General features: G+C 37.6%; 1 protein-coding gene across 1 annotated transcript in view; it reads right to left on the bottom strand.

The window, feature by feature from the left end:
- The window catches only part of LOC127633541 (wings apart-like protein homolog), a 93,456-nt gene that overhangs the window by 42,334 nt on the left and 24,587 nt on the right, over positions 1-26,535 (bottom strand). The window contains exons 3-5 of the mRNA XM_052112714.1: positions 17,585-18,263; positions 14,933-15,255; positions 14,515-14,636 (exon numbers count right to left, since the gene is read on the bottom strand). Coding sequence (XP_051968674.1) covers positions 14,515-14,636; positions 14,933-15,255; positions 17,585-18,263 — 1,124 coding nt within the window. The remainder of the gene's footprint in view (positions 1-14,514; positions 14,637-14,932; positions 15,256-17,584; positions 18,264-26,535) is intronic.

The following is a 26,535-nucleotide window of genomic DNA, read 5'->3' as shown; positions in this document are numbered from 1 at the left end:
GGGCAAAAGTTTGAGAAAACACCCTGTGTTACAAGGTAAAAATATTGCAAAACTTAAGAGCTTGTAGATTTGATTTTGAGAACTTGTACAATAAATATTTCTACAAGCTAGACAATACACATTATACAAGTAAAAGTTTCCTTTTACTTTGTTTTGTGTATTTTGAATTCAAAGACGTGACCCAGGCACCCCATTTTCATTTCATGTCTCTTAAAATCATTTGTTATTTACAGTCAGTTGGTAATCAAATAGTATAAAATAAACATTAATTCATCTGTGCAATGCATGGTTAGAAGGAAAAACAACAATGCAACTTCTCTATGCGTTAATCCTTCTATACAGTGCGCTGCGCTCACTCAACCGTAAACACTTGCTCAAGCAGCCATTCTCTTAGAGGCAGTACCCATTTAGTGCTTGTTATACATAATGTAAATCGCACGAGTGCATATAAACAAACATGTGACGAGATGTAATGTTTATGTGTAAATACATGCAAACTTCAGTACTTCACTGTAAATATTAAAGCATTTAACAAACAGGCTCATGCCTCATCTATGCAGGGGTTTACTTTATCTTTCTTTTTTTGCATAGTAGTTTTTATATAGTAGCACTATAAATTATTATTTTTTATTTAATTATTAGTGTTGTGTAATTCTCTTTTTATTATTATGTTACAACTTGTGAATATTTTGTAAAAAATTTGTATGAACTTTAAAACAGTGACAACAACTTATTATTAAAATGCAATTTCACGACATCATATACATTTATAGAATGTGGAATATACAAGCCATGATTAAAATGATCAAAAGTGAAATATGAAAATAAAATAATAAAAAACAAAAAATAATGTTGTGCATTATATTGAGTGTCATATATACTTATGAAGATGCCCCCTTCTTGGTTTGATTAATTAATTTATTTTTTCAACTTACACTTACATGTCTTTAAAAGTCAGTTGTAAGTACATTTAAATGCTTAGTGGGTTAATCACCTTTTTTCAAACACATCCTATTTACATGACATTTATCAGATACTATATATCAACAACAAATCAAAAATGACCACTTACACAAACAATAAAGTGATTGCACAACTGAGCTTGTACCAAGTTGTGCATTTCTGCACAGAAAATGAAAGAATGCAGAGCTGAACTTGAACAAGTTGTGTGCTATGCATAACTCATGTTGTGAAAAGGCCAGTGCCATAATGCACTGTTGTGCAAAATCTTTTCATCTCTAAAAAACTGAAAATGTATATGTCTCTAGCATTTAGAATCAACAACACAGTAACAAAGGATCTATACTTCACTATACTCATTTGCTATTATTTTATTTCAGGTTTTCGCAAGGTCTTATTTGATGCCTTACGTGCACATCACCGCCGGTGGCAGTGCAACACCGTGGTGTCACTCCAGTTGTCACGGTGATTCTAGCAGCCCTACGCACAACTGGGCTGCTCGCCTGCAATGTGTTGGCCAAGCACTTGCATCTGCTTTTGCACACTTATGTAGATTATATCTTGGGCCTAAGAAAACACTACAAATGTCAGCACAAATTCTTCCTAGCTAAACTTTAGATTTCAATTTACATTTTCCACTGTGGTAAAACGTGTTAAAAGGCAACAGTCATTGACCTTTCCTTTCCTTAGTCATTTTAACCTTTTGATTTAATTTGCTCATGTCAGCAAGGTTCAGACTGTAGTTCTTAAATTCCAGATTAAAGCAAGCACTAGGTTGCAATTTCTGTAGTTATGGGCCAGATGGCTTTTATTTTTCTTCTTACATTTTACTCACATTAGGCATAATGTTAATTTTGGACCCTGAACAGTCTTTTTACTTCAATCAAACAAATCCTTGAACAAAAGCAGTGAAAATACAAACAAGTAATCTGTCCTAAGGCAAGAGGTTATCTGATGAGGCCGTCAAATGATTGGACAAACAGTGAACTACCGAGTCATTTTCAGATACGCTCAGCCCACGCTGGAATAATGAGACAGTTTTGACTTCAGCTTCTGTTTACAATCTGTCAGTTATTTGGCACGGCTATGAACGGATGATGTGGAAGTGGAAGGATTAAAAACCAAATGTGACCCTCCACCACCTGTGCTTCAATAGCCATGCGCTCAGATTAAATTAGCTTTAAATATCATAAACAAATATTTATTTTGAAAAAGAGGAAAAAAGGCTTTGCAGTCAAAGATTAAAACAATAGCAGAAGTCTGGAGCTTCCAGTCAAAGATGGTTTCAAGATGGAGCCACAGATAGCTGCTTCATTGCGGAGCTCTCTAGCATTTGTTACTTTTGTTTGTGTCATGTTCGTTTGTCACTCTTTCCTGATCAATTTCAACAGGGATGAACTGCTGAATATTCGGTAGAGCATATTTGAATTTTTTTTTGTCTGTGTTTGATTATTTTGACATTTTATTAGACATCTTAGTTGAAGGCGTAGCAGTGCTCTACAAGTGATCCAAAATATGCACGTGAGGGAAGTGAGCCGGCGCGTTTGTGAAACTTTGTCAACGCGGATTTAGGCATCCGCTGCAGAGTCTTCATCTGGCAAATGTCTGTTACCTCGCAAAAAAAAGGACTAACGGCTTCTACTCACTCAAACAAATAAGGACTTTTCTAACTTCACAGAAACATGGCTGAATGAAGCCATCCCGGACAGAGAGTTATTTTTGCAGGCTTCCAGCTGTTCAGAGCGGATCGAGTTACGGAATCATCAAGGAAAACGAGAGGCAGTGGAACATGATTTTACATCAACGAAAGTGGGTGTACAGATGTAACAGTGTTGAAGAAGATGTGCTGTCCTAATTTAGAAGCGCTTTTAATCAACTGTAAGCCATTCTACTCACAACAGAAGTTTTCCTTGTTCATTCTGGTGAGTTTTTACATCCTGCCACAAGCGTACGTGAATGCAGGGTTGCAACAGCAGGTCACAGACACGGAGCAACAACACCCGGTTTTATTATTATTCTGGGAGATTTTAAAAAACAAAAAAACGCCAACCACACCCTTGAACTGCCAAAATACAAACAACACATCACCAGAGACAGAAATATACTGGGACAACTGCTACACCACTGTAAAGTATGCAAGTATGCCCTGTCCCACGTGCAGCTTTAGGACTCTCTGATCAATGTCTGGTTCATCTTCTCCTGACCTACAAGCAGAACTAAAATCAGCTAAGCCTGGAGTAATGATTGTAAAGAGATAGAACTACAAGCCTACTTTGACTGCAATGATTGGAGTGTTTTTGAGGCTGCCTCCACATACCTGGACGAGTTCACAGATAATGTGACATCATATATAAACTTCTGCGAGGATATGTGCATCCCTACTAGGACACTTTTATCATTCAATAATAGCGGTGGGTATTGGCAGGGAATTCACGATACGATACATATCAAGATACATGGATCACGATACAATACATTTTGCAATATTGCAAAGTTCACTGAAAATTTAAAAACAGAGCTGAAATACAAGTTACTGTGTACGATCTGGGTAGTCTTAATACATCACAATGTTAAATTATATACAACTGATAGCGTTGGAGTGGTCTCCTCTGACATGACAAGTGTAGCTACCTTCATGGGCTTCATAGCAGTGACTACTTCAGCAGCTGTTATGTCTGACTCACTGAGGGTGCAGATCTCCTCTGTCTTCACCTCAGCTGAGAGGGGGGCAGCATGGATGGCTGGCTGCTGTTTTAAGAAGCGGTGCAGCATGTCATGAGCACTATTCCATCTGGTAATGATGTCAATGATTAATTTGTGTTGAGGCAGATTTAGCAGCTTTTTTATTTTCACGCAGCACACAGCAGGTTATTCTTCTCACACTTCCCAGCAATCGGTCTACTGGTTTTAGCTGCAGTGCGCGCTGTGTAGCCAAATTCAAGCTATGTGTGAAACATTTAAAATGTAGCAAACCAACTAGATGCGCTGGTCATGTTTGATACATTGTCTGTAACTATAGCGGGGTCCTTGCTTTTTATGTCCCATTCCTCTAATGCTCCTTTCAACAGCTCGGCGATGTTACTGCAAGTATGGCTCTCATGCATTGCCCTTGTCTGCAAAACATGAGTTCCCAGTCCTCATTGATGTGGTGCATTGTGATCATAACATAAGATTCAGTGGCTCTCAATGTCCAGCCATCGCACATAAGGGCCACTCTTTCTGCTGAGCCAAGAGATGTTTTTACTACTTGCTTCACCTCTTCATACATCCTGGTCACAGCTACCTCAGTAATGTGTTTGCGAGTCAGGATAACATAGCGCGGCTCCATGATGTGCTATTGATGATCATTTTGTCAGCCATGCTGCTTCCAGCTTTTCACTCTACTGAAAATATCACCCGGCAATTCTGGGCAGCTAGCCATACTGCGACATCAACAGGAACGGAGGAGCTTGTAGTTCACACCATGTTTTTTTTTTTAAAAAAAGAATTTTTTGAGCTGGAAATCAATGTAGTACATCGCGAAAAAAATATCGCAATATATTGCCAAATCGATTTTTTAGCACAGCCCAATTCAATAATAATAAACCACGATTTACAGGAAAATTCACACAGCTTAGACATGCCAAAGAGGATACTTACAGAAGTGGGGATAAAATATTGTAAAAATAGGCCAGGAACACACTGACTATAGAAATCAGAGTGTCTAAAAGAAACTACTCTAAAAAGCTGAAAAAACTGTTTTCAGCCAATGATCCTACATCTGTGTGGAAAGACCTGAAAAGCATCACAAAGTACAAGACCCCCTGCCCCCCCATCGTAGAGTCAACTAATGGCTGATGAACTGAATGTGTTTTACTGCAGGTTTGAAAAGCCCAAACCACACCCCTCCCCTGCACTGATATTCACTTCACACACGCACCAACACCTTCTGGAACACCCCTACTCCCGCTACTCAATCTGCATTTATGATCTATGAGGAGGATGTGTGCCAGGCCTTTCGGAAACAAAAGACCAGGAAAGGTTCAAGCACAGATGGTGTTTAACCTGCCTGTCTGGAAATCTGTGCTGACCAACTGGCCCACATCTTCAAGAGATCACTGGAACAGTTTGAAGTTCCCTGCTGCTCCAAACGCTCCACAATCATTCTGCTACAGGATCTGCTCACAGTTCTACTCGGCCATCATTGAGTCTGTCCTGTGTACATCTATAACTGTCTGGTTTGGTTCAGCCACCAAACCAGATAGAAAGGAATCTATAAATGACAGTCAGGATTGCTGAGAAGATTATTGGTGCCCCACGCCACCCTACAAGACCTGTACATCTCCAGCATAAGGAAACGTGCAGGTAGAATCACTATGGACCCCACAAACCCTGCCCACTCCCTCTTTGGACTGTTGCCCTCTGGCTGGCACTACAGAGCACTGAGCGCCAGGACATACAGGCACAAGAACAGTTTTTACCATCAGGCCACTTTCCTCTTGAACAATTAAACTGCCCCTGGACTCCCCAATAGTGTAATAATGTAAATAAATGTATCATGTACATATGTAAATTCACATATTTTATTCAATAACTGTACATACCCATATCTTCCACATACATTACCACTTGCACATGTACATACGTCATGCAGTAATATGTTCTATTATTATTTAATATGTCTATTTATACTCTTACCTTGTTTTATATTCTGTGTCTTACAGTAATGTTCTGTGCGCACTTGTTTCTCCTGTCACCAAAAGAAAATTCCTTGTGTACGTGAGAACACTTGGCAATAAAGCTCATTCTGATTCATCTACGGTCAGGCCTGTCTCTAACAAGAGTAGCTGCAATCGGCTACATCAAACCCAACTGATGGGTTTGAAAATACATGGCCAAATGCACAAGAACAATGCAGAAACAATGTACAAGAGAAAATCAAAGAATCACTCAGACTAAGGATAAGGGATGTGAATAAGGAATTTACAGATTCTGGTTCCAGTTCCACTTAATGATACCAATTGCTTGATTTCATTAACAATTCTTTCAGTGTCTGTCTATATCATAACAATACCAAACAAAAATAATCTGCAACATTGGCTAAACAGATGGTGTTTTTGTTTGGGATGGACAATCTGTTGTTTTTAATACTTTCTCCTTTTATAATGCAGAGAAAAAACTGAATGTAATCCATTCGTAGATACATTCCTCCAAAAAGATGTATCCAAAACCGCTCTCGGTTCACACAGAGTTAAATATGATGTAACGATTTTTCAGTTCAGTGAGTCAAGAACAGCTGAGTATTTCAGTCAGTGAGTCAATTCAAATGTTTGAGACAGATTCAGGAGTCTTTTTAAATTATTCATTAAAAGGGCTAGTTCACCCATAAATGAAAATTCTCAAATTATTTACTCCCGTTCATGATATCCCAGATGTATATTACTTTCTTCAGCAGAACACATTTGAAGACAATTATCTCAGCTCAGTAGGTCCTTAAAATGCAAGTGAATGATGATCAGACATTGGAAGCTCCAGAAATCACAGACAGCCAGCATAAACATCATCCATACGACTCAAGCTGTCTTCTCATGTGAAATGATGCTTTTGGTGCAAAAAAATAAAAATAAAAAAAATCAACATTTATGTACTTTTAAACTATAAATAGTAACTTCTGGTCAGCAGCGTTATGTACGTGTGATATAATCACGTTGGTGCATGAGACGCGAGAACTGACGCATGTTCGTCACAGCTGGAAAAGCAGCTCTGTTTACAAGTGCGTATGAGGAATTCTGTACAGCAGCTTTGTTGGTTTTAGTTTAGATCCGTTTTTGTATCTGTATTTCACAATGGTGAGTTTTGTGTGCATATCCTGGATGTCTCAAAAGTGATCTTTGATTTTTTTTGCACCAAAAGTGATCGTGTCGCTTTAGAAGACATTCATTTCACTGCTGGAGTCGTATGGATGATGTTTATGCTGACTGTCTGTTATTTATGGAGCTTCAAAAGACAAATCTCTATTCACTTGCATTTTAAGGACCTACTGAGCTGTGATAATTGTCTTCAAATGTGTTCTGCTGAAGAAAGAAATCCATACACAACTGGGATGGCATGAGGGTGAGTAAATGATGAGAGAATTTTCCTTTTTGGGTGAACTATTGGTTTAAATAGGACTGACTCATAAGAGTTATTTGTTTGGGTATAGGACTTCACTGGTCACAATGCATGTTTGCTGTTGTGTGCAACCTTAGTATACTATCCAGAAGAAATATGTTTATTTATGGTCTTTGTATTATTTTGGACATTTAGAAAAGTAGTTTGTTTCAAACAGAGTTTCGCTCATCACAGACCCCAATATACACCTCATAGTAAAATGCGTTTCACGTGATCCAATCACAAATAGTCAGACGAGACATATTGCCTTGTAGACCTAGTATTAACATGCATCTCAAATGTGTCTCCTTTTAACTAGAGAGATATATTGGTTTTACTGATTAATCGGCACAGCTAACAGATATCTGAAACTATCAGTTATCTGCAAAAATCCACACCGATAGTTTTTCCCCATTGCGTCCGGTGCTGGAGCAGCTGGGAAGTGTCCGCTGTCGTTATACAGTATGAGAGTGGCCAACAAGGCTGTCAGGATGCTAACATTAAAGCTAACCTCAAACGGTTAGAACAATGTGACAAAAATACACGCAACTCCTACCCATTTGGATTAAATGTCACGATTATAGCAATGAGATGTTTAAATACTTTGTCAGGATATTCATCTTGGAAATCTGTGTCTCGAGATCGTCGCATTCAGTTCCAGTCTGTTTTTTTGTTCTGTCTGTTTGAACAGCCCCTGACCTGTGCTCATAGTCTGAGCCGCTTCACCGGCGAGTTCAGCCGAATACCTCTGCAATCTGTGAATATTGCTACTCTACATACAACTGTACTGAATAAAACACAATGTGGTGTTTTACTGTTATTCTGAAGCTTGAGTATAGGGTAGTACTTTGGCATCAGTGCAAGTGTAATGCCATGTGAACTGTCTATTGAAGCGTTTTCCCCCCTCATTTTACTTTTGACTTAACATTTGACAATATGAACCGATTAAAACGTATTTATTTTATGCACATTAGTTGAAAATGAAATGCCCTTCTTTAACAGCCGGGATAGGAATGTTATATGCAACAATATAACAGCGCTGAATGGTTTATGTATTGTGCACTCTTGCAAACTAAGGAACCAATGTCAATATAAAAATCAGCTGACAGCTGTCAAATATTAGTTCATATATATATATATATTTATATTTATGTTTATTTCATTTTAAAAAGTACTACTTATTTTAGTAATATAGTTCAGTACTATTTTACTTTGAGTGTTTTTCATTCAGTATTCATTTTAAAAACTATCGGTTGATTAATCTGCTATCGGCAGGTACTGCCCAACTTGGTTATCTGTATTTATCAAATCCACTATCAGTCAACTTCTACTGTTAACACTTGTGCTCTCATTTCGTGGGGTCTCTGATTTCATGACGACAAATAATGAAGCACCATTTCTCCCTGTTAGTCATATGTAATCCAAGCGCAAACATGACGTTTAGAGCAGAATTGTCAGTAATTTTAGCGGAGTACCTGAATGAACTTCGCTTCAGATGTAGGGCAGAAATTAGTCGACATTATCGACAACTTCAGCAATAAAAAATTAAAAAAAGAGACAAAAAAGTTCATTGTCGAATAGATGTTTGATCACATTTAACGCAACATGAGGTCATTTGAAAGACTAATGCAGCACTGCAGCTCGCGCTTGATTGAGGAGAGGAAGAAAACACAGTTCACAGTCCAGACACACTCCAAACAGCTTCAGGCGATGTAGATCTCAATGTATGAGGGAATTATACTACAGAAATACAAAACAAGTAAATCTAGAAGCAGTGTCATCCTGACGTGAAATAAAGAGAAACCTTGCCCGGTGTTCCACTTGAGCAAAACTTGCCTGTCAGAGTGTGTAAAAAGGTTATATCTTTAATGCATCCTTTATTAAAGTTCAGATAATAAGGAAGTGGATGTTTAAATACGCACAGACTCAGAAACTGGCATTTCTCTGTGCGGTCAGAGCCGCTTATATGAGTTATTTATGTGCGTGCTTGCTGCAGCTAGATTATAATGTGATTGTTCGTGACATAGTGAATCATAATATGAGTGTCACCGAGTGTATCTTAACGTGAATACAATCTGTGACACGCAGCTCTATTAAGAAGAGAGAGTTTGTTTTTGTGAGATAAAGATGGATCTAAATCAAGTGAACAAAAAGGTGTGAGGGTGTAGTCTTAGCCATTACACAAAGCAAAAAATTGCCTTTTAATTGGTCGTTTGGTTCAATTTCCAATATAAATATCTAAATTCTTCAGGAAATTTACTGAAAATTGTATTTGGAGAATGTTAAATATAATGTTTAACATTTAAAATACAATCCTTTAAAAAAAGTTGCATTCACCTGAGAAGCAGCATATCAGATATTCAGACTTGCTTTTAGAGAAGAGATCTTGAATACAAGTATACTTTGTCTTTACTGCACTCGCAGAAGTATATGATAAAAATACACTTATATTTAAGATATATTCTCTTAAAAGAAGTCTAAATATCTGATATGCTGCTTCTCAAGTAAATGTATCTTGTTTTAATAATTTTTAGACCATTTTTAATGGAAAACAAAAGCTCTAAATGTCATTCAGTTTATGTCACTTAGAGGTATTTTTAAAGATAATTTTGTCCTATTTATTGTTAGTAAGCACGTTTAATACAACCTTTTAAGTCGGGCACAAGCTGAAAAATCAGTTAAGAGCTAATGATTAATCATTGCAACAATCTCCAAATAATCATTCTAATAATAGTTTGATTAGTCGATTATTAATATAATCATTAGCTGCAGCTATATTTAAATGTGTGTGCTTCTCATCTGTGTCACTGCATGTTCATATCAGACACACTAGGGCGATATGACAAAAATCCCCAATTTTAGATCACCATTCTATATACATCACAATTGCTTTTATAAAAATCTATACAAATTGGTTTATATACACTAAATAATCATATTGTAATTCCTATTTTTGAAAAATGCAGTCATTGAATTAAATACTTTATAAATTAAAACTACTTCCTCTTGCTTAATTTCCTCTTTATTTGGAGCTTGACAAAAAATTGGTGGTATACAAAAAGCAACCTTACCACAAAGAAAATGTCACATTTAGTCGGATGTTGACTAGTATTATTATTGTAAAACACTTAGTTATTGTATTAATTGTTGAAGTAATCTCTGTAGACAATATTTGAATATCTGGAAGCAACACCGGTTTGTTTTCTAATATCCAACATCATTCGAACTGAAATGTATTAAGGGTGATGAAGTGTAGTTTAAAAAAATCTGCATGACAGATGACACATTGTTTTAGCTGTTTTCATCATCAGTGTTGGTTATAATGTCATGCTCTTTCACTGTTTGACTTCCTCCATAGTGCTTCAAGGTCAAAAAAACCTCAGCGCTGGAGCACAGTCGGGAGGTCTGCCGGACTTGCATGTACTTTCATGCTTCAGAGAAAGCGCACCCAAAAATCACATGAAACAGTTGTGTGTGTCTGATGAGAAACATATTTAGAATGGCAGAAGAATGTCATTGAATTTGTCAGACTTTGAAAAACCTTGTTTCCTCAATTCTCTCAGTCTTGCATAAAGCCGTTCTGCCTTCCTCAGAATGTGTGTTCCACGTGCGTGTTATGTGAATAGAATGAGATGCAAATTTTTGGCATGTGATGGTGGTTTTGCGTAACCACGATACAGACGATTATCCGAAATGTATACCGGTTTATCATGTCTACCGGTAAATCGCCCACCCCTGAAAGCACACCGAAGACTTTTCGTGAATTCTTGCGCATGTACATGCTTTTTCAAATGAATTTCCTTTTGAGGTACCCCTTGAACTTTTTTGCCATCTGACCAAGGTCCATCTGGGCGCGGCTTAAAATATGGGACAAACCATTTCATCATTTCGTTTTTAAATACTGGACGATCCGTATTTTAATTATTTGGCACTATAGAATTAGTAGTGGTAGGTTAGTCAACGGCAGAGCAGGAAACACCGTTTCATCCACAACGATGCAAGAATGCAGCTGTTAAAGAACTCTTAACAGACTAATTATTCAATTCCAGTATTTCAAAAAACAACTACATTTTGAACCCGTTCTGAATAAGGAACAGGGGCCAGATTCAAGAATTATGAATGTTCCTTAGTGCAATTCTTGAAAAAATGTTTAAGTTCTCATATATTTTCTTTAGAATGTCTTAATTGTTTTTCTTAAAAATAAAATGACATGTTTTGACATTGTCTGATTCTACTAGCCTGCTCATGATGTTGCACAACAAAAGGAATGACGAATGTTGAGCTAAAGAACTGTCTTAGGATAAATGATTCATGCAGGAGAATCATTCGGTGTCTGTGAGTTCATCAAGAGAGGTGAGCAGGTTTTGCTCTGGCATGTTCAGCTGTGGCAGTAAGACTCACCGTGATGTTGAGCTTTGCCCCGTTTCAAACACATCACATTCATCACTGGCATGAATAATATCATCCCTTTCTACTCCTCTCAACTATGCCATAAATAAAGAAAAGACACAAAGGAATCTTCTGTGTTCAATACAACTTAAGCTCTGTGGATCTGGATCCTAAATATGATCCGTGACATGCTGTCGATTACCACAAAAAATAATTGATCATTTTATGTTTATCTAATAGAAATTCTACACAAAATGAGCATACAGTAATGCACTTACAATGGAAGTCTATGGAAGGAAATTACCTGACAACTAAACAAAAATCTGCCATTTTTAATTTTGAGATTGATTTTGAGGGGTACACTGATTGTCATAATTGTCTCATAGCAACCAAACTGATACAACACAGCAATGCTTTCTTTACGATAATCAAAAGAGAGTAATTAAATGTGTTTTGAACACCTGTCGCTGCAAAAAAAAAATTATCATTTAATTTAAGAATTTTGACTTATTAATGGATATTATTTCATAAAAGTGAATGTTTGTCACTGATTGTAAACCTCTTTGGGTGCCGACATGTTTGCGTGACGCAACACGCACCTGCATCTCATCGAAATGGGAGATTTCCGCACAAGTTTCCAAGTTAGAAGTCTGATATAAGGTGTCATTCTGCTGCACTTTCCCCAGTTGAAAGGTGGAAATTCACACTCTAAGAGTTGAATGGAGCTTCGTGAATCATCACAGCAACAACGAGGAGCATCACAGCTTTCCCTGGAGTGAACACACACAGATACACACTCCAGGCTCGTGCGGCAGTGGACTCAATGCATATACAGCAGACGAGTGTTTCAAACAGCTAGACAGAGTGCAGCTAAATGGAACACAATGCTGCATCTTCAAAACTGAACTTCAACTTAACATGCATATTAAAAACACGATGGTTATGGCGTCTCTTGTTAATCCAATGCTGATTTGAAAATAGACGGTTCAGACAGTCCCTAAAAAAAACTGGTGCGCACTAAGATTACTATGGTAACCTGAAGGAAGAACAGACAGACGCGTGTTGAGCAAATTCTTTCACTGAGTTGGGCGGCGAATCATGATGTAATATATTTTGATTATGTAATCTTATGTACATTTTGTAACAGATTACAAACAGATGTTTGTCAGACATGCTAATATATATACTGTTATGTATATGTCATTGCCCCTCGAGTACTCATGATGCTTCTGGGCACAATTATTATGGTAAAATGTAGGGCTGCACAATTAATCGAAAAATGTATCGCGATTAAGAGTACGGCTGCCACGATTATGTAATCGTGAAAATTGACGATTACAGCATTCAATTGAAATCTGCTCCTGTTGCATTAATGGTTTCTATTTATAAGGTGTTTTTGCAGCTGTTGAGTATTCTAACCAATCATTAACATGTCCGTTGAGCAATGAAACTGCAATGGCCAATCAGAGACGCTTAGATTAGTCCTCCGTCCTTATAAGACAACTGATCCGAATGCGCACGTTTTAACCCGTCTGAATGCCCAGATGCTTGCTTTATGTTCTAGCTCTGTTCGCGTGGCACACAAAAATGAATACTGAAGAAAAATCACCTGACACTTGAAAAGAAGCTGTAGACAAGAGCGAAAAGGACTTAGTAATTATTTTGGATTAATTGCATATTGCACTGCTCGCTTTGAATGAGCAACTCGACTAAACCAAAACGCTACCGTTCTAATCAAGGCACATGCGCGGTGTAAATAATTGTACATTAATTATGCTGATTAGGCAGCTTTGTATTTAATGAGAGCATTCGTGAGAGTGCAGAACATTGTGTGGAGCATCACTGAGCAGCGTCGTAATGTAGGTCTTAAACAGTGTGTAAACCTGCAATGAGTGACATCAGTCATTGTAATGGGAGAGTTTGTCATGTTGCTTGATTTCTGTGTACAATTTATTACAAATATATAACATATAACAGTTTTGTTTTGTCATGTTAATAAGTAGGCCAATGTGAATTTGATTTGAACAAAATAGCAATAAAGTAATTCAGCTGAACCGTATGAAAGTGTGTTTTGGAAGTGTAGCCAACATAAAGAATATGGCATGAATCGCATATTTCAGGAATCACCGTCATTGTTCTCACTTCTGTTCTGTTAAGACTCATTTGCCATGCAGCTGGTATTGGTAGATTTAATATTTTCACGAATCGCACAAACTCCGAAAGCAAATGACTGTTTTTAATTCCTAAGTGCAATCACTGATGCCAAAAATAATCCAACGATGATCTTACATGAACAAGATCACCATTGAAGATCTAACGGGATGAATGGTCCCGTCTCACACCAAAGGGCTTATTAAATGCAGTAACTTGGTCGATTTAAATCGGCTGTTAATAAGTTTGAATATTGAATATGCCATATTATTTACTGTACATGGACTAATAAATTAAGCAGTAATTAGCAATAATTTAATTTATTCTATACCATAGATATCCATTTTAAATATTTTTTATTTTCCTTTTCTTAACAAATATTATTACAATATAAAATACAATATAATGCTTAAAAGAAACTGGAGCGCAGCTCATATCCACATTGAAATCTGCTACTCCGAAGAACCACACGGTTTGTGACGTCATGGTATTTTAATATTTGAATCGACATTAATAATCGCGATTACAATATGAATTGCAATAATCGACAATTATGATTTTTGCCATAATTGTGCAGCCCTAGTATAATGTTCATATATGTATCATACCTGCTCGTCTCGAGCTATGAGAGCAGATCATAGCCTTCATATCAAGATGTCTTTAATACTTCTGGAGTTATAGGAACTCTAAATTTGATTAAACATCACTTTGTTCTGTTGTTGTTGCTGTGGTCATGACATTTAATATTTTGGCTTTCACCAATTGTTTATCTTTCATCAGTAAAAAAAAAAAAAAAAATATTAAAAATACATACTGAGATCACAAAAAATCAGTTGAAAGATGAAGACAGACAGACAGAATAAAAAGTGCTGATGTCAGCCTCACCTTCTTGGGTCCGCTGAAGATCTTCCTGCTGCTGTCTTTTGCTTTCTCCTGAGCTTTGACCTGAGGCTTCCTTACCATCTCAGACAGGGAGGGACAATGGACCTCTGGGAATTTCATAGGATCTGAAACAATGTAATACAGCAAACAAACATCAGCCTTGTTGAATGTTGCTACTGTCTCTGAGGGTTTTCTGCATTGTTGACCAGTACAGATAATCTGTACTATTTAACAAAGATAAATTATTTGACTAATAGTTGAACGATGATGAAAAAAGTTTACAAATAATTGTTTACCTAAACAGCAAAAACAAATGAAGAGAATAAATGTATGTAGGCCGGATCCATTCCTACTCAAGTACACAAATGTTTCAGGCCTAAAAGTACAACTAGATGCCCAGGTTGAACACGCAGATACTGACCGTGTATGAGGCTATGACTGTGAGCCGTTATGTGACTGCTCTGCCTCTCTCTGGGTGGAGGACTTTCAACATTCGTCTCTATAGAAACCAATGGTCCATCTATGCCCACAGCAGCCATCCTCTTGGCCTTCCTCCTCTCAGAAAACCTCTCCTCATCTTCACTGTCGCTCTCACTCAGGTCATCAAAGCCAAAGTATTTTATCCTGTAGTTGGAGCTTCCTGAAGTGGAGTCGTCATCATCCTCAGCCAGAGTGTCGGCATCATTAAACCCAAACAGCTCCAGTTTACTGCTCTTCACTTTGCTCTGTGTGGGTCTTGATCGACTGCAAACACAACAGACAAACAGTCAGAGTTGTACACATATAAACTTCAATGAGCCCAAGATTAAATAAACAATAAATGATGAACTTGAGACTTTTAGCCCCTTTTGCTTTGTCCATACAGCCTAGGGGTGGGTGATGTACTGGTAGAAATATATATTGATAACACAACATTTTGGATAATCGGCTCTATAAACGTTATGCAAAATCGCCACAGCGTGGTAAGAAATGTGCACCCCATTCTATTCACGTATGCGGTACACATTCTGTCCGAGAGGAGGAGGAAGGTGGAGCGGCTTCACGTGAGATAATTGTCGCTCACGATCTCTGGAGCATGCAAGTGCATACGAGTCCAGTAAGCTTCCCGTTTGTGCTCCAGGAGAGATTACTCGCACTACTCAATCAGGTTCTCTCTCGATATTGAGGCATGCTGCACAAACCACAAAACTTACATGACCCATTTAAATTCTACTGAGATTTTTTTTTTTCTTCATTAAAATTACTATGGAGGAAGTCCAACATCTCAAACAGCTAGACAGCCTAACATTTTAACCACCTCTGACAAGGGAAACAGCTAAAATAATGTGCCATGCGTCGACAATTGTGTCATGCGGGTTTAAAACTACACATTATTACCCTCAATAAAATTTAGTTCGAATGATGTTAGATATTAAGAAACAAACCAGCCTTGTTTGCCTTCAGATATTCAATACTCTCTACAGAGGAAAGTTTAGAATTATAATACTAGTCAACATCATCAGGCTAAATTTGGCTTAATGTGACATTTACGATTATGGTAAGGTTGATTTAACACCAAAAGTTGATTACATTTATTTTATTTATTTTTTACATTGACTACACTATGTTTGATAATTATATGAGAGGAATTACATTATCATTTAAAAAGTATATCATTCACTGACTGTTCAAAAATTATTGTAGTCATTATAGGCATTACAATATTATAGATTTTTATATAATTTGTTTAATGTATATCTTTATAGTGATATCAAATTTGTCATATCATGATAATTTGGTCGATTCGCCCACCCCTAATACAGAAAAATGCTCATTGATGACCATTTGACCAGTTTTAAGCTGAATATTTACTTTATAAAACTTTTTGTCAACACAAACAAAATGACCAAATCATTGAATTTCAGGATGTTAGTGCTGTCTGTGTGCGCAATAGAAATATTATTCACCCAAATAAGTTTTGGAGTTGGATGGGGTATAAAAGGTCATGCTAGTTTAAAAGTTGCTTGGGTTGGAGCTGTAGATTGAGCTGGGGGCTTATGTGGATCACGCAAGTTTGGGTTCCAAAACTAAACCAAAGTAGGGATGTTCCAATTCCCAAGTAAGTCCATCCATCCATCAAAAAAGTAATCCATACGGCTACAGGGGGTTAATAAAGGCCTTCAGCTGCATACACACTGCCAGCAACTTTGGCGCTGCAGGTCGCCAGTGGCTGGCAGTGAAGTCGCTAGTGGGCGTTCCCACTACTGGTTGCCTAGTGACGTTTATTAATGACATTCAAGGATGTCATTCCATTGCTCTTGACAGCAAATCGCTTTTCTTGGCGCTAAAAACAAACATTTTGGAGGGAAAAGACTAAATATAAATGGAATCAGTACATAAAATGCTTTATATCAAAGATGAATGAGAAACAAGGCGTGCTCTTTGCCATAGCGGCTGTTTATCTGCGGCGAAAACGCAAAACGCTGGTCTCTCTGTGTCCACAAAACCATTAAATCTCAGAGTCAGCACGGCGAGTACCACCGGCTGGTGCAAGAGCAGCGGCTGGATATACCATATCCATATCATAGAGCACTGGAACATTTCTAACAGCAAGAATATTTTTTATAAAACTCAGATTGTATTTGGCTGAAAGAAGAAAGTCATATACACCAAGGATGGCTTGAGGGTGAGTAAATTATGGGAACACTGCTTTTGTTTTCTTTGTTTTAAAATGAAATAATATTTTGTTTTTTTGTGGTTTGTTTGTTTCTTCATATATAAAAAATACAGAGAGTTCAGTTATGAAATCGGTATCGGGGAGAAAAAGTGGTATTGATGCACTAAACCGAAACAAAGAACATACCAACCAAAACATAAACCCAAAACAAAATACAGAATAAGCAAAAATCTTACAACACTGAAACCAAACAAAACAAAAGCAAGTTGTTAAGGACTACAGATCATGGCCAAATAAAAAACATATTAAAATCGTGATATCACAATATTGATTCATTTCAAATCATCAGCAAAATCATTCCAATTATACAGTGAATATTCGATTTGTTACAGTAGTGCACATGCCTCACACTATTACCTAATGTGTTTGCTCTCAGTCTCTGTTTCCTTCCTCAGTCTTAGTGCATCCACTGGGTCTGCAGCTGGGGCGCTGACTGTGTACTCCTCCATATTGCGGTCCATGGAGTCCTGGAAAGTGACGTTAAACATTGACAAACAGGACGGGTTCAGCACAGTGAAGTCTCTCGTCCGACCTATGTTTGTCGTCATCCCAACGGCGCAGTCAGCTCCGCTGTTGTGCGACACTCCTACAGAGTCACCACCGGAGGCAATTTCACTCCCATCAGGTCCTCCATCCTGCTTGCCTTTACTGGGTCTGCAGTACGTTCGGCAGTTGGAAGACCTGAGTGGCGACTGCGAGTGATCCTCACTTTCAGATGGCTCTACAGGAATCTTAAAGTACCCCTGGCCAAGCTCGTCTAAATGAGTCTCAGAGGAGGTTTTGTCCTGAATGCTGCTGCGACTGTAACTACTGGATGCCCACATGGTAGACGGAGGGTTTTTGGGACTGGTGAAGAGGGATGTGGAGCGTACCCCCAGACCGACCACAGAGCTCCAGGCATCATAGGAATCCTTGGCATCCGTTTTCTCAGACTTCAACGTGGCCGTCTGGGCTAGAGGTCTCATGTCGCTTTCAGAAGGGTACCATGAATAGCTGTGCTGGTCTGTGCTCTCGATGGACCAACTCAGGGTCTTTCCTACAGAAAAGGAAGTCAAAAGGTAAAAGCATCAGTCAGATGTAGTTTGTAATAAAGGACATGACTCCACACGTACTCAACGGGAACTAAGATTCCTGAAAAACAAGTTTGTGAATGGCTTCAACAGAACATGGTTGAAATGTTGTTTGTAAATCCTTAAACTACATCAGCAATAATGCAAAAGTTAAAGCTGTGAGCCAATAAAAGCAATAATCTGCACTATTGACCATCAGTCGATTGTTTTTAAAACGGCCTATGATGAGAACCGATGATTTCCTTTCAAAATGGGCCGTAAAAACCCTTTTAGACAATTAGCCTACAACCAGTATTACTTTTTATACAATGTTTATTTTTATAAATAGCTTTAGTGTTTTGACAAAAATGTCCTTTAAATGTAGTCAATATTTCATCATGTTATATTCATTAATTTTAGTCAGTTTTACTCTGATGGCATATACTCTTAATCAATGGAAATAAAATATATATGACCATACTTTAAATATTAAAACAAGAAAAATGTAGAAACATTTTTAAATTTAAACATGTATCAAACATCTAAAAGATACATTCAAAATAGTCTACAACTGTCCTTGTGAAAGCCTGAGTTCTGAAATAACAGCATATAAAGAATATAGAAGCTCCTGCATTCTTCATGCTTTAGAGAATGTTATTCATTTCAGTGTTTTAACCAGTTTAGGATATTGCATTGTAGAAACAGCGTATTCACACCGCAAGTTTACCAGTTCATTGGCTTTATTGTCTGTGCAGATGTAAGTATGATGCTTATGTTCTGGACATAATTCAGCTTCATCATTCAGAGTTCATAAAATTACAAATATTAAGAAATCTCACCAATATAATGTGTCTAACAACAGGCTATTCAGAATTCAGTTAATGTCAGGTAATAATGTGCTTTGTTTATAACAGTGCAATTACTCTGAAACATGGTAAACCTGTAGAGCCTAAGGCTGAGATAACAATTACAGCTGCCTCAATAACATAACTGTGAAAAATGTCAGTTATAGCAGTCTATGCATGCAAACTTATGTTGCATCATGTTGATATTTTATTCTAATTGGGGCACACATGAAATAACAGACATGGAGAGTTCAAAGATACTGCAAACAGATGTAAAAACTAATTAACCAAAAAATAAAGATGCAAATACAAATCTGAGTTTACGTGATGTAACGCGAGTCACGACAGTCAGACGGTGTGTGGAGCAATAGATTTCTAATTTGCAAAAATAGAAATACATTTTAAATACCAGTAAATTGTGAAATTATTGCACATTTTATCCTGTAGGGTGAAAGCTATTTGTTAGTGGTGCGCCGATCAGGAAATTTGAGGCGGACACCAAGCACCAATTTGTTAGCCCTAAGATCGGCCAATACTGATACCTTTTTTTTTTTTTTTAAAGCGCCCATCGCTACACTTTGCAGATATTTTTATGCACCAAACAGTCAAATTACATTAATTGTGAATTGCTAACTTTTGTTTGTTTTGAAACAGTTATGACTACTTCAAACATAAGTTGTCTAGGTTCCTGTGAGGAATCATTAGTATTTCTGATTTCTTTACTACCTTTGGTGTTTCGTGGCAATACAAATCAGGAATTATTAAGCAAATGTGTGACGACACACTGCCGTTATTAAAGGTTAAACAGTTCTATCTGTTATTAGTGGCATTGTGACCAACATCAGTCTGATTTAAATTGGGAATAGCGCTGCAAGAGAGACTGATGAGATATTGAGAGAACATGTTTGATTGACACAGAGAGCTGAAAGTGCTCATGATCGCTTAAATAGTCTCTATAGCTCAACACAACATCTGATTGTCACGACTCATCATGTATTTGCATGTTTATTTGATTTTTATATCTGTGTGCAGTCTCTTTATCCTCTCTGTGCTCACAGTGCAGCAAGTCAGAATAACTACCGTATTGAAAATGGGCAGCTTGATATTCATACATGTGTAATTCTTACACATTTTTAAAACCAAACCACATATTCATCTGAATAACAGCATGTCTGAAAGATTACATTTGTGAATGCTTAGGGGGTCCTGGGTAGCTCAGCTAGTAAAAATGCCGACTACCACCCCTGTAGTCGCAAGTTTTGAATTCAGGGCAAGCTGAGTGACTCCAGGCTGGTCTCCTATGCAACTAAATTGGCCCGGTTGCTAGGGAGGGTAGAGTCACATGGGGTAACCTCATCATGGTCGCTATAATAGGGTTTTGAGTGGATGCCGTGGAGAATAAAGCTTCCACAGGCGCCATGTATCCACCATAACGCGCTCAACAAGTCATGTGATAAGATGCGCAGGTTGACTGTCTCAGACGTGGAGGCAATTGAGATTCGTTCTCTGCCACTAAGTTGAGGCAAGTCACTACGTCACCACGAGGATTTAGAGCACATTGGAAATTAGGCATTCCAAATTGGAGAAAAAAAAAATTGTGAATGCTTGGAATTGCCAACATCTCGCCCTCCAGTGGTCACACTGGCATGCTTCAAGGGCTGAGAAAGCACTTATACATTAGAGAAGCAGTGTGCGTGCCGCAAAAAAGATCAGCCCTGATTCTAGGCCCAACCGGCCAATTGCAGATTTAATATGAAATTCAGAAGATTTAGATCGGTGGCCAATCGATCGGTGCACCCTTATAATGTGCACTTTTTTAAGTTACATTTTGTCATAAAATACATATTTTATTGAGTTTGAGAGATATCATGTGTAACAAAATCTGCATGTCCCCCTCATACCTCAAAGAGGTTTCCTGGGATATAATAGAAACAATTAAATGTATTTAACACAAAAAAGTGGTTATATTACGAAAATAGATTTAATTGAGCATGTACATAATTATAATATTGTTAAGACATAGTTATTTTGTGATATTCAAAGAAGTTGTGTCACTCTTCTTAAAGGTCCACTCAGTAAATGTATGAATGTGTCGTCTTGGCCTTACACTGACAACCAGCTGTATGGATGCAGCACCATTCAAACAACAGTTTTCAGTTTCAGATGCCATTGTAGAAAATCACCATTAACAGTCAGCCATGATTCATTTCTTACATGTGTGAAAGTGTCCAATAACAGCTTATATAAACTAGAGTCCTCATCTCATGGGAGTGTACATTATTTATTTATGTATTACATGTTTCAAAAATACTTTTCATTTCTTGAGTAAAAGTTTGTTAGTGAGGAAAACATTTCTGAGTGCACCTTTAGCTAATGTCTGTGATGTTACAACAATGGAAACTGCCCCTGAGAAGAGGGATTTCTATTTGCACTACTTCCTGTATGTAAAGGTCATTGTAGGTGATGGTTGATCTGAGGAGTGAATGGGGGGTTCATTATTACTTATTAAATTTCAATACATTTCTGACAATTTCACGTGTCACACTATATCTATGAGTTTGTGTTGTTACAATCACAAACTGTATTAATTCTTACAATAAATAAAAGCAAAAACATTTACAAACAATCAACATTTAAACCCCACAAATCACCTCACCCCTTCCAATCCTCATATATATATATATATATATATATATATATATATATATATATTATATATTATATATATATATATATATATATATATATATAATAAATAAAAAAATTTAAAACTATACTACTCTCTACCCGCCCCACACCTAGAGCCCTCAAAAAAAAAACTCCCCATTTCCCAACAAACAAATCCAAGCTACTCTGTCTTCCAAATGAAGCCACCTCAAAGTCGGCATGCTCCCCATCTCTGGGCACCACTACCGCTGACCTCCAACCCATCAAACCCATCTGCCTGGTGATCAACACACTGGTCAGAACCCAATTCTCTATGTGTCTATTCCCCACATCGATGACCGCTCCATCGCCCAAAACACAGAGTCTGGGGCAAAACGAAACCAGAGTGCTCAACACATCACATACAAAACTCTGAACCTTCAACCAGAATTCCTGGATCTCTACACAACACCAAAAAAGATGGGCTATATCTCCATCCTCTAAATGGCGGCAGTGAGGTTGGCTGCAGTCACGACTGCTCTGACCACAGTTTGCTTTTTTTCTCTTGCACAAAGTTATTTTAATCTTTCTTACTTCTCACCAAGCATATTATCAATTACAACAGAAATACTCCTATTTATATTGGCCAACAACTTACTGACCATCAATAGTGATAACGGCTGCCTTCACACAATCCTAGAACATCTGGACAAGAGGAAGGGAAATTGTTAAAATGGTGTTTGTTGATTACAGTTCAGCTTTTAATACTATAATTCCCTCAAAACTCACCACCAAGATGGAGGACCTAGGATTTAGCACACCTCTGCGTCAGTGGATCTCCAACTTCTCAAGCAGTAAGGGTGGGCAGACATGTCTCACCCCACCACCACTGGAGCCCCCAAGGGGTGTGCTGTAATTGTACATTTATTGTATCCCCTGCTGTACTCATTGTACACTTATGACTGTGTGGCCACTTCCAACTCCACCACCACTGTCAAGCTTGCTGACGACACAGTTGTGGTGGGCCTGATCTCTGATAATGACTAGAGGGCCTATCTACAGGAGCTCAAAGGCCTGGAGGACTGGTGCCAGGAGAACAACCTCCTTTTGAATGCCAGCAAGACAAAGGAGCTGATTGTGGACTTCAGTACAAAGCAGGCAAGGACATATCACCCCATTAAGATCAACGGGGCAACATTGGAGAGAGAGCGGATCATTTCCTTTACCTTGGTATAAACATCTCACATGATCTGTCATGGTCCTGTCACGTTAACACATGTAGCGAATAAGGCCAGTCAGCGTCTTTACCACCTCAGGCGCTTAAAGAAATGTAAACTGCCCTCTATGGTGCTAAAAAACTTTTACACCTGCACCATTGAGAGCATCCTGACAGGAAACATCACAGCCTGGTTTGGAAACTGCACAAAACAGGATAGACTGGCTCTACAAAGAGTGGTGCGATCAGCTGAGCACATCACCCACATCAAACTCCCTGACCTGCAGTCCATCTATGTACAGCAAACGATGCTGGACCAAAGCCAGGAAAATCATGAAAGCCCTCAGCCATCCTAATAATGGACTCTTCTCTTTGTTGCAGTCAAGGAAACCCTTCCGCTCCCTGATGGCGAAAATGGAAAGAATGAGGAGGAGCTTTTTTCCCTAGGCCATCCGTGTCCTGAACCAAGAACAACACCAGGACTAAGTTCACTATTCAACACCACACACTTGAAGGAATATTCTTCAGCAATATTCTGACCTGTTGCAGGACTACATTACTACATATTGAACATTACTGTACAATTGCACTTTACCCTGCACAATATATATATATATATATATATATATATATATATATATATATATATATATATATATATATATATATTGCCAGTCAAACTGTTGCTGCTACTCTACATCTGTCACAATGCACCATTTCATATAGTATATTTATCTTTCCCCTATTTTATAGTGTATTTTATTGTTTTTAAATGGCCATTTTAAAATTTAATTTCTATTTCTACCCTTTAGTGTGTATAATAATCTTTATCGTAAACTGTGGGGAGAAAGGTTGTATCAAGAATTTCACTACATATCATTCTGTGTATGGTTATGTATGTGACAAATACAAACTTGAAACAATTGGCATCACCAGCAGGTGGGTATGTCCTGCTTTGTGGCACCCCAGCTTTCCAAAGTTAAGTATATCTGTTCATAATGATGTGATATTCATATCAGCACACATATTTTGTATCTGTGCATTCCATTGTAGAAATATTCTATTCACAGGAATATTTGTCACCCATGGTTAACTTGTTTCCTGAAATCCAAAAGTGTCTGACAATTGGTGTGATTATGTGATTGTCTGATGGTTAACTAAGATAAAGAGAGCAGTATTCGGCTGGTCATGTGATCTCAACACGTCTTAAGAAAAAGAAAAGCAGCTTGTTCTAGCGCACTGAAATGTCACCTTTATGTTCTGAAGACCACAGATTACATCCATCAATTTTCTGATCCCATAACTAGTAGCCTGCAACACACCCAAGAAAACAAGCTAAACACAAGGCTAGAGACCTTCAAAACAACAATCACACATTTGCAGTCATAACATATGTACTACAGTCCGCCAGACAATACTCATTTTCCATCGTTACATTACCGTACCCTCCACACATTACCGGTACTGAAGTCTATTTATAGCAAGTTGGAAGAGAGAACAAAACATGGTGAAATGTTGAAGGTAATAGCAGCTTTGGAAAAGGCCTCCAACATACAAAAACCCCACTGAGGTCTGTGGAAAAGTCAGCCAGCCAGGAAACATGGCAGGGAGGCTGTAAAGTCTAAAAACCATCCATTACACAACAGCAATTACACAATTTCAGTTACATCACTACTTTGGCAATTGTGAACATTTCCCTATTACTTGGTTTTGACGAGACAAAAAAAAAAAAAAAGATTTTTACTTTCAAAAATCACACCAAATACCCCAATTTTAATAATGATAAACGGAGGCTGTCTAGTTGTCAAACTACCCACCACTCTACAAAGAATGAACTGTAAATATATTTTGTTTTGTGCTTGTTTGTAAAAGACTGACGTAACAAACCTAGGGTTGCGCAGTATACTAATGAAATATCGCGATTCCAAAAATGTTAAAACAGTACAATATCATCTTAATTATTTCGGTACATATTAAAGTATGCTTCCATTAGCAAAATGTAATGTAATAGTTTGAGATGAAATCAAAGACCATTTCAAAATAATAATAAAGTCTCGATATGGCCAAATGTGAACATTAAACAGCAGAAGGATGTCATTTAATTCAATAATATATAGGGATGTGCCGAACATTTTCGGCCGAAAATGGCACTTTCGGTTTTTGGCCGAAAGAGAAAAAAGGCCGAAAATATGAGCCAAAAATACCTCCTCGCCCCGCCCCTCAGTGCTCAGATTTCACTCTGGTCGATCTAGCCCTTATCAAGGCGCTACCAAACAAAGGCCGATCATGTCAGCGGTGTGGAAATTCTTCAAAGTTTCTGATAAGGACATTAAATTTGCGATCTGCAGTTTTTGTTCAGCAGAACTTTCAAGATATATATATACAGAGTACAGCAAGAGATTCTACAGGAAAGTGACACAACTAGCGCAGCTACACCACAACTTGAGACGTATCTAGCGGAACTACGCCAGAAGCGACAATCCCCTTGACTACGGGCGCATAAACAAAGACCGCTTTCCTTTGCTTGCGCGGATTGCGCACAGGTATTTATCTGCCCAAGCACCAGCACAGAGAGTGAGAGACTGTTCAGTGCAGCATCTCATGTTCTTGATGAGCTTTCAGACAGGAGAGACTGTCAGAAAATTGAGCAACTTTTGTTCTTGAAGAGAAACCTGTCACTTGTACTTAAATAGAAAGCGGTCCAATATGATGTGTATAGCAATTACATTACACTTGTTCTTCACTTGAGGATACATCTGTCGTTTACAGTTGAGGTTGGATTTAGTTCAATTACTGTTGTTTTGCACAATCATTTTCACTTAAAGTGTACATACGTTTACATAAACAGAACAGAGCACTGATCTATATATATATAATTATATATTATAGTTATATATAGATCAGTGGAATAGAGGCCCTCTGCCATTCTGTGTTCTGCCTTTTTGTTTTAATTAAAATTACTGTTGCATATTGAAACTTTTTGAAAGATGCTAGCTAAGTTCATTACTTGACTGTTGTTTTGCATATAATAGTTTTCTAAAACTTTACATTATTTGGATAATTGTTAATCAAATCTGTAAAATTACATTTTTACAGAACTGAAAGAAGAATAATATTTAATAATGTTTTAATATTGTTTTTGTCCAATTTTGGTGTGTTACTTTCAATAAAAGTGTGATTTATTTTATTGGTTTGTAGTTTTTCAATTCAGATTCATTAAATTCATGAAATTCATGAAAAAGTATAAAATTAATACAATTATACACACCATTTATTTTATTTTTTTTAAATGGGTACAAATTTCGGTTTTGGTTTTTGGCCAAGTGCATCCTGGATTTTCGGTTTTGGCCCAGAATTTTCATTTCGGTGCATCCCTAATAACATACAGTCACATGCACTGCGCGCCACAATGAAAGGCTCCACTCTGCTCGGTCATCTCCTTCACACACACAGAACTACAACTACTGCTTGATTTTCAAAGTAGTCACATTAATACTCATAAAAACAATAATTTAATATTAAATGGTTATATTATTAGTATTATTATCTGTA

This window comes from Xyrauchen texanus, chromosome 40, assembly GCF_025860055.1.
Source record: "Xyrauchen texanus isolate HMW12.3.18 chromosome 40, RBS_HiC_50CHRs, whole genome shotgun sequence".
Lineage (NCBI taxonomy): Eukaryota > Metazoa > Chordata > Actinopteri > Cypriniformes > Catostomidae > Xyrauchen > Xyrauchen texanus.
This window is presented reverse-complemented; position numbering and strand designations above follow the sequence as displayed.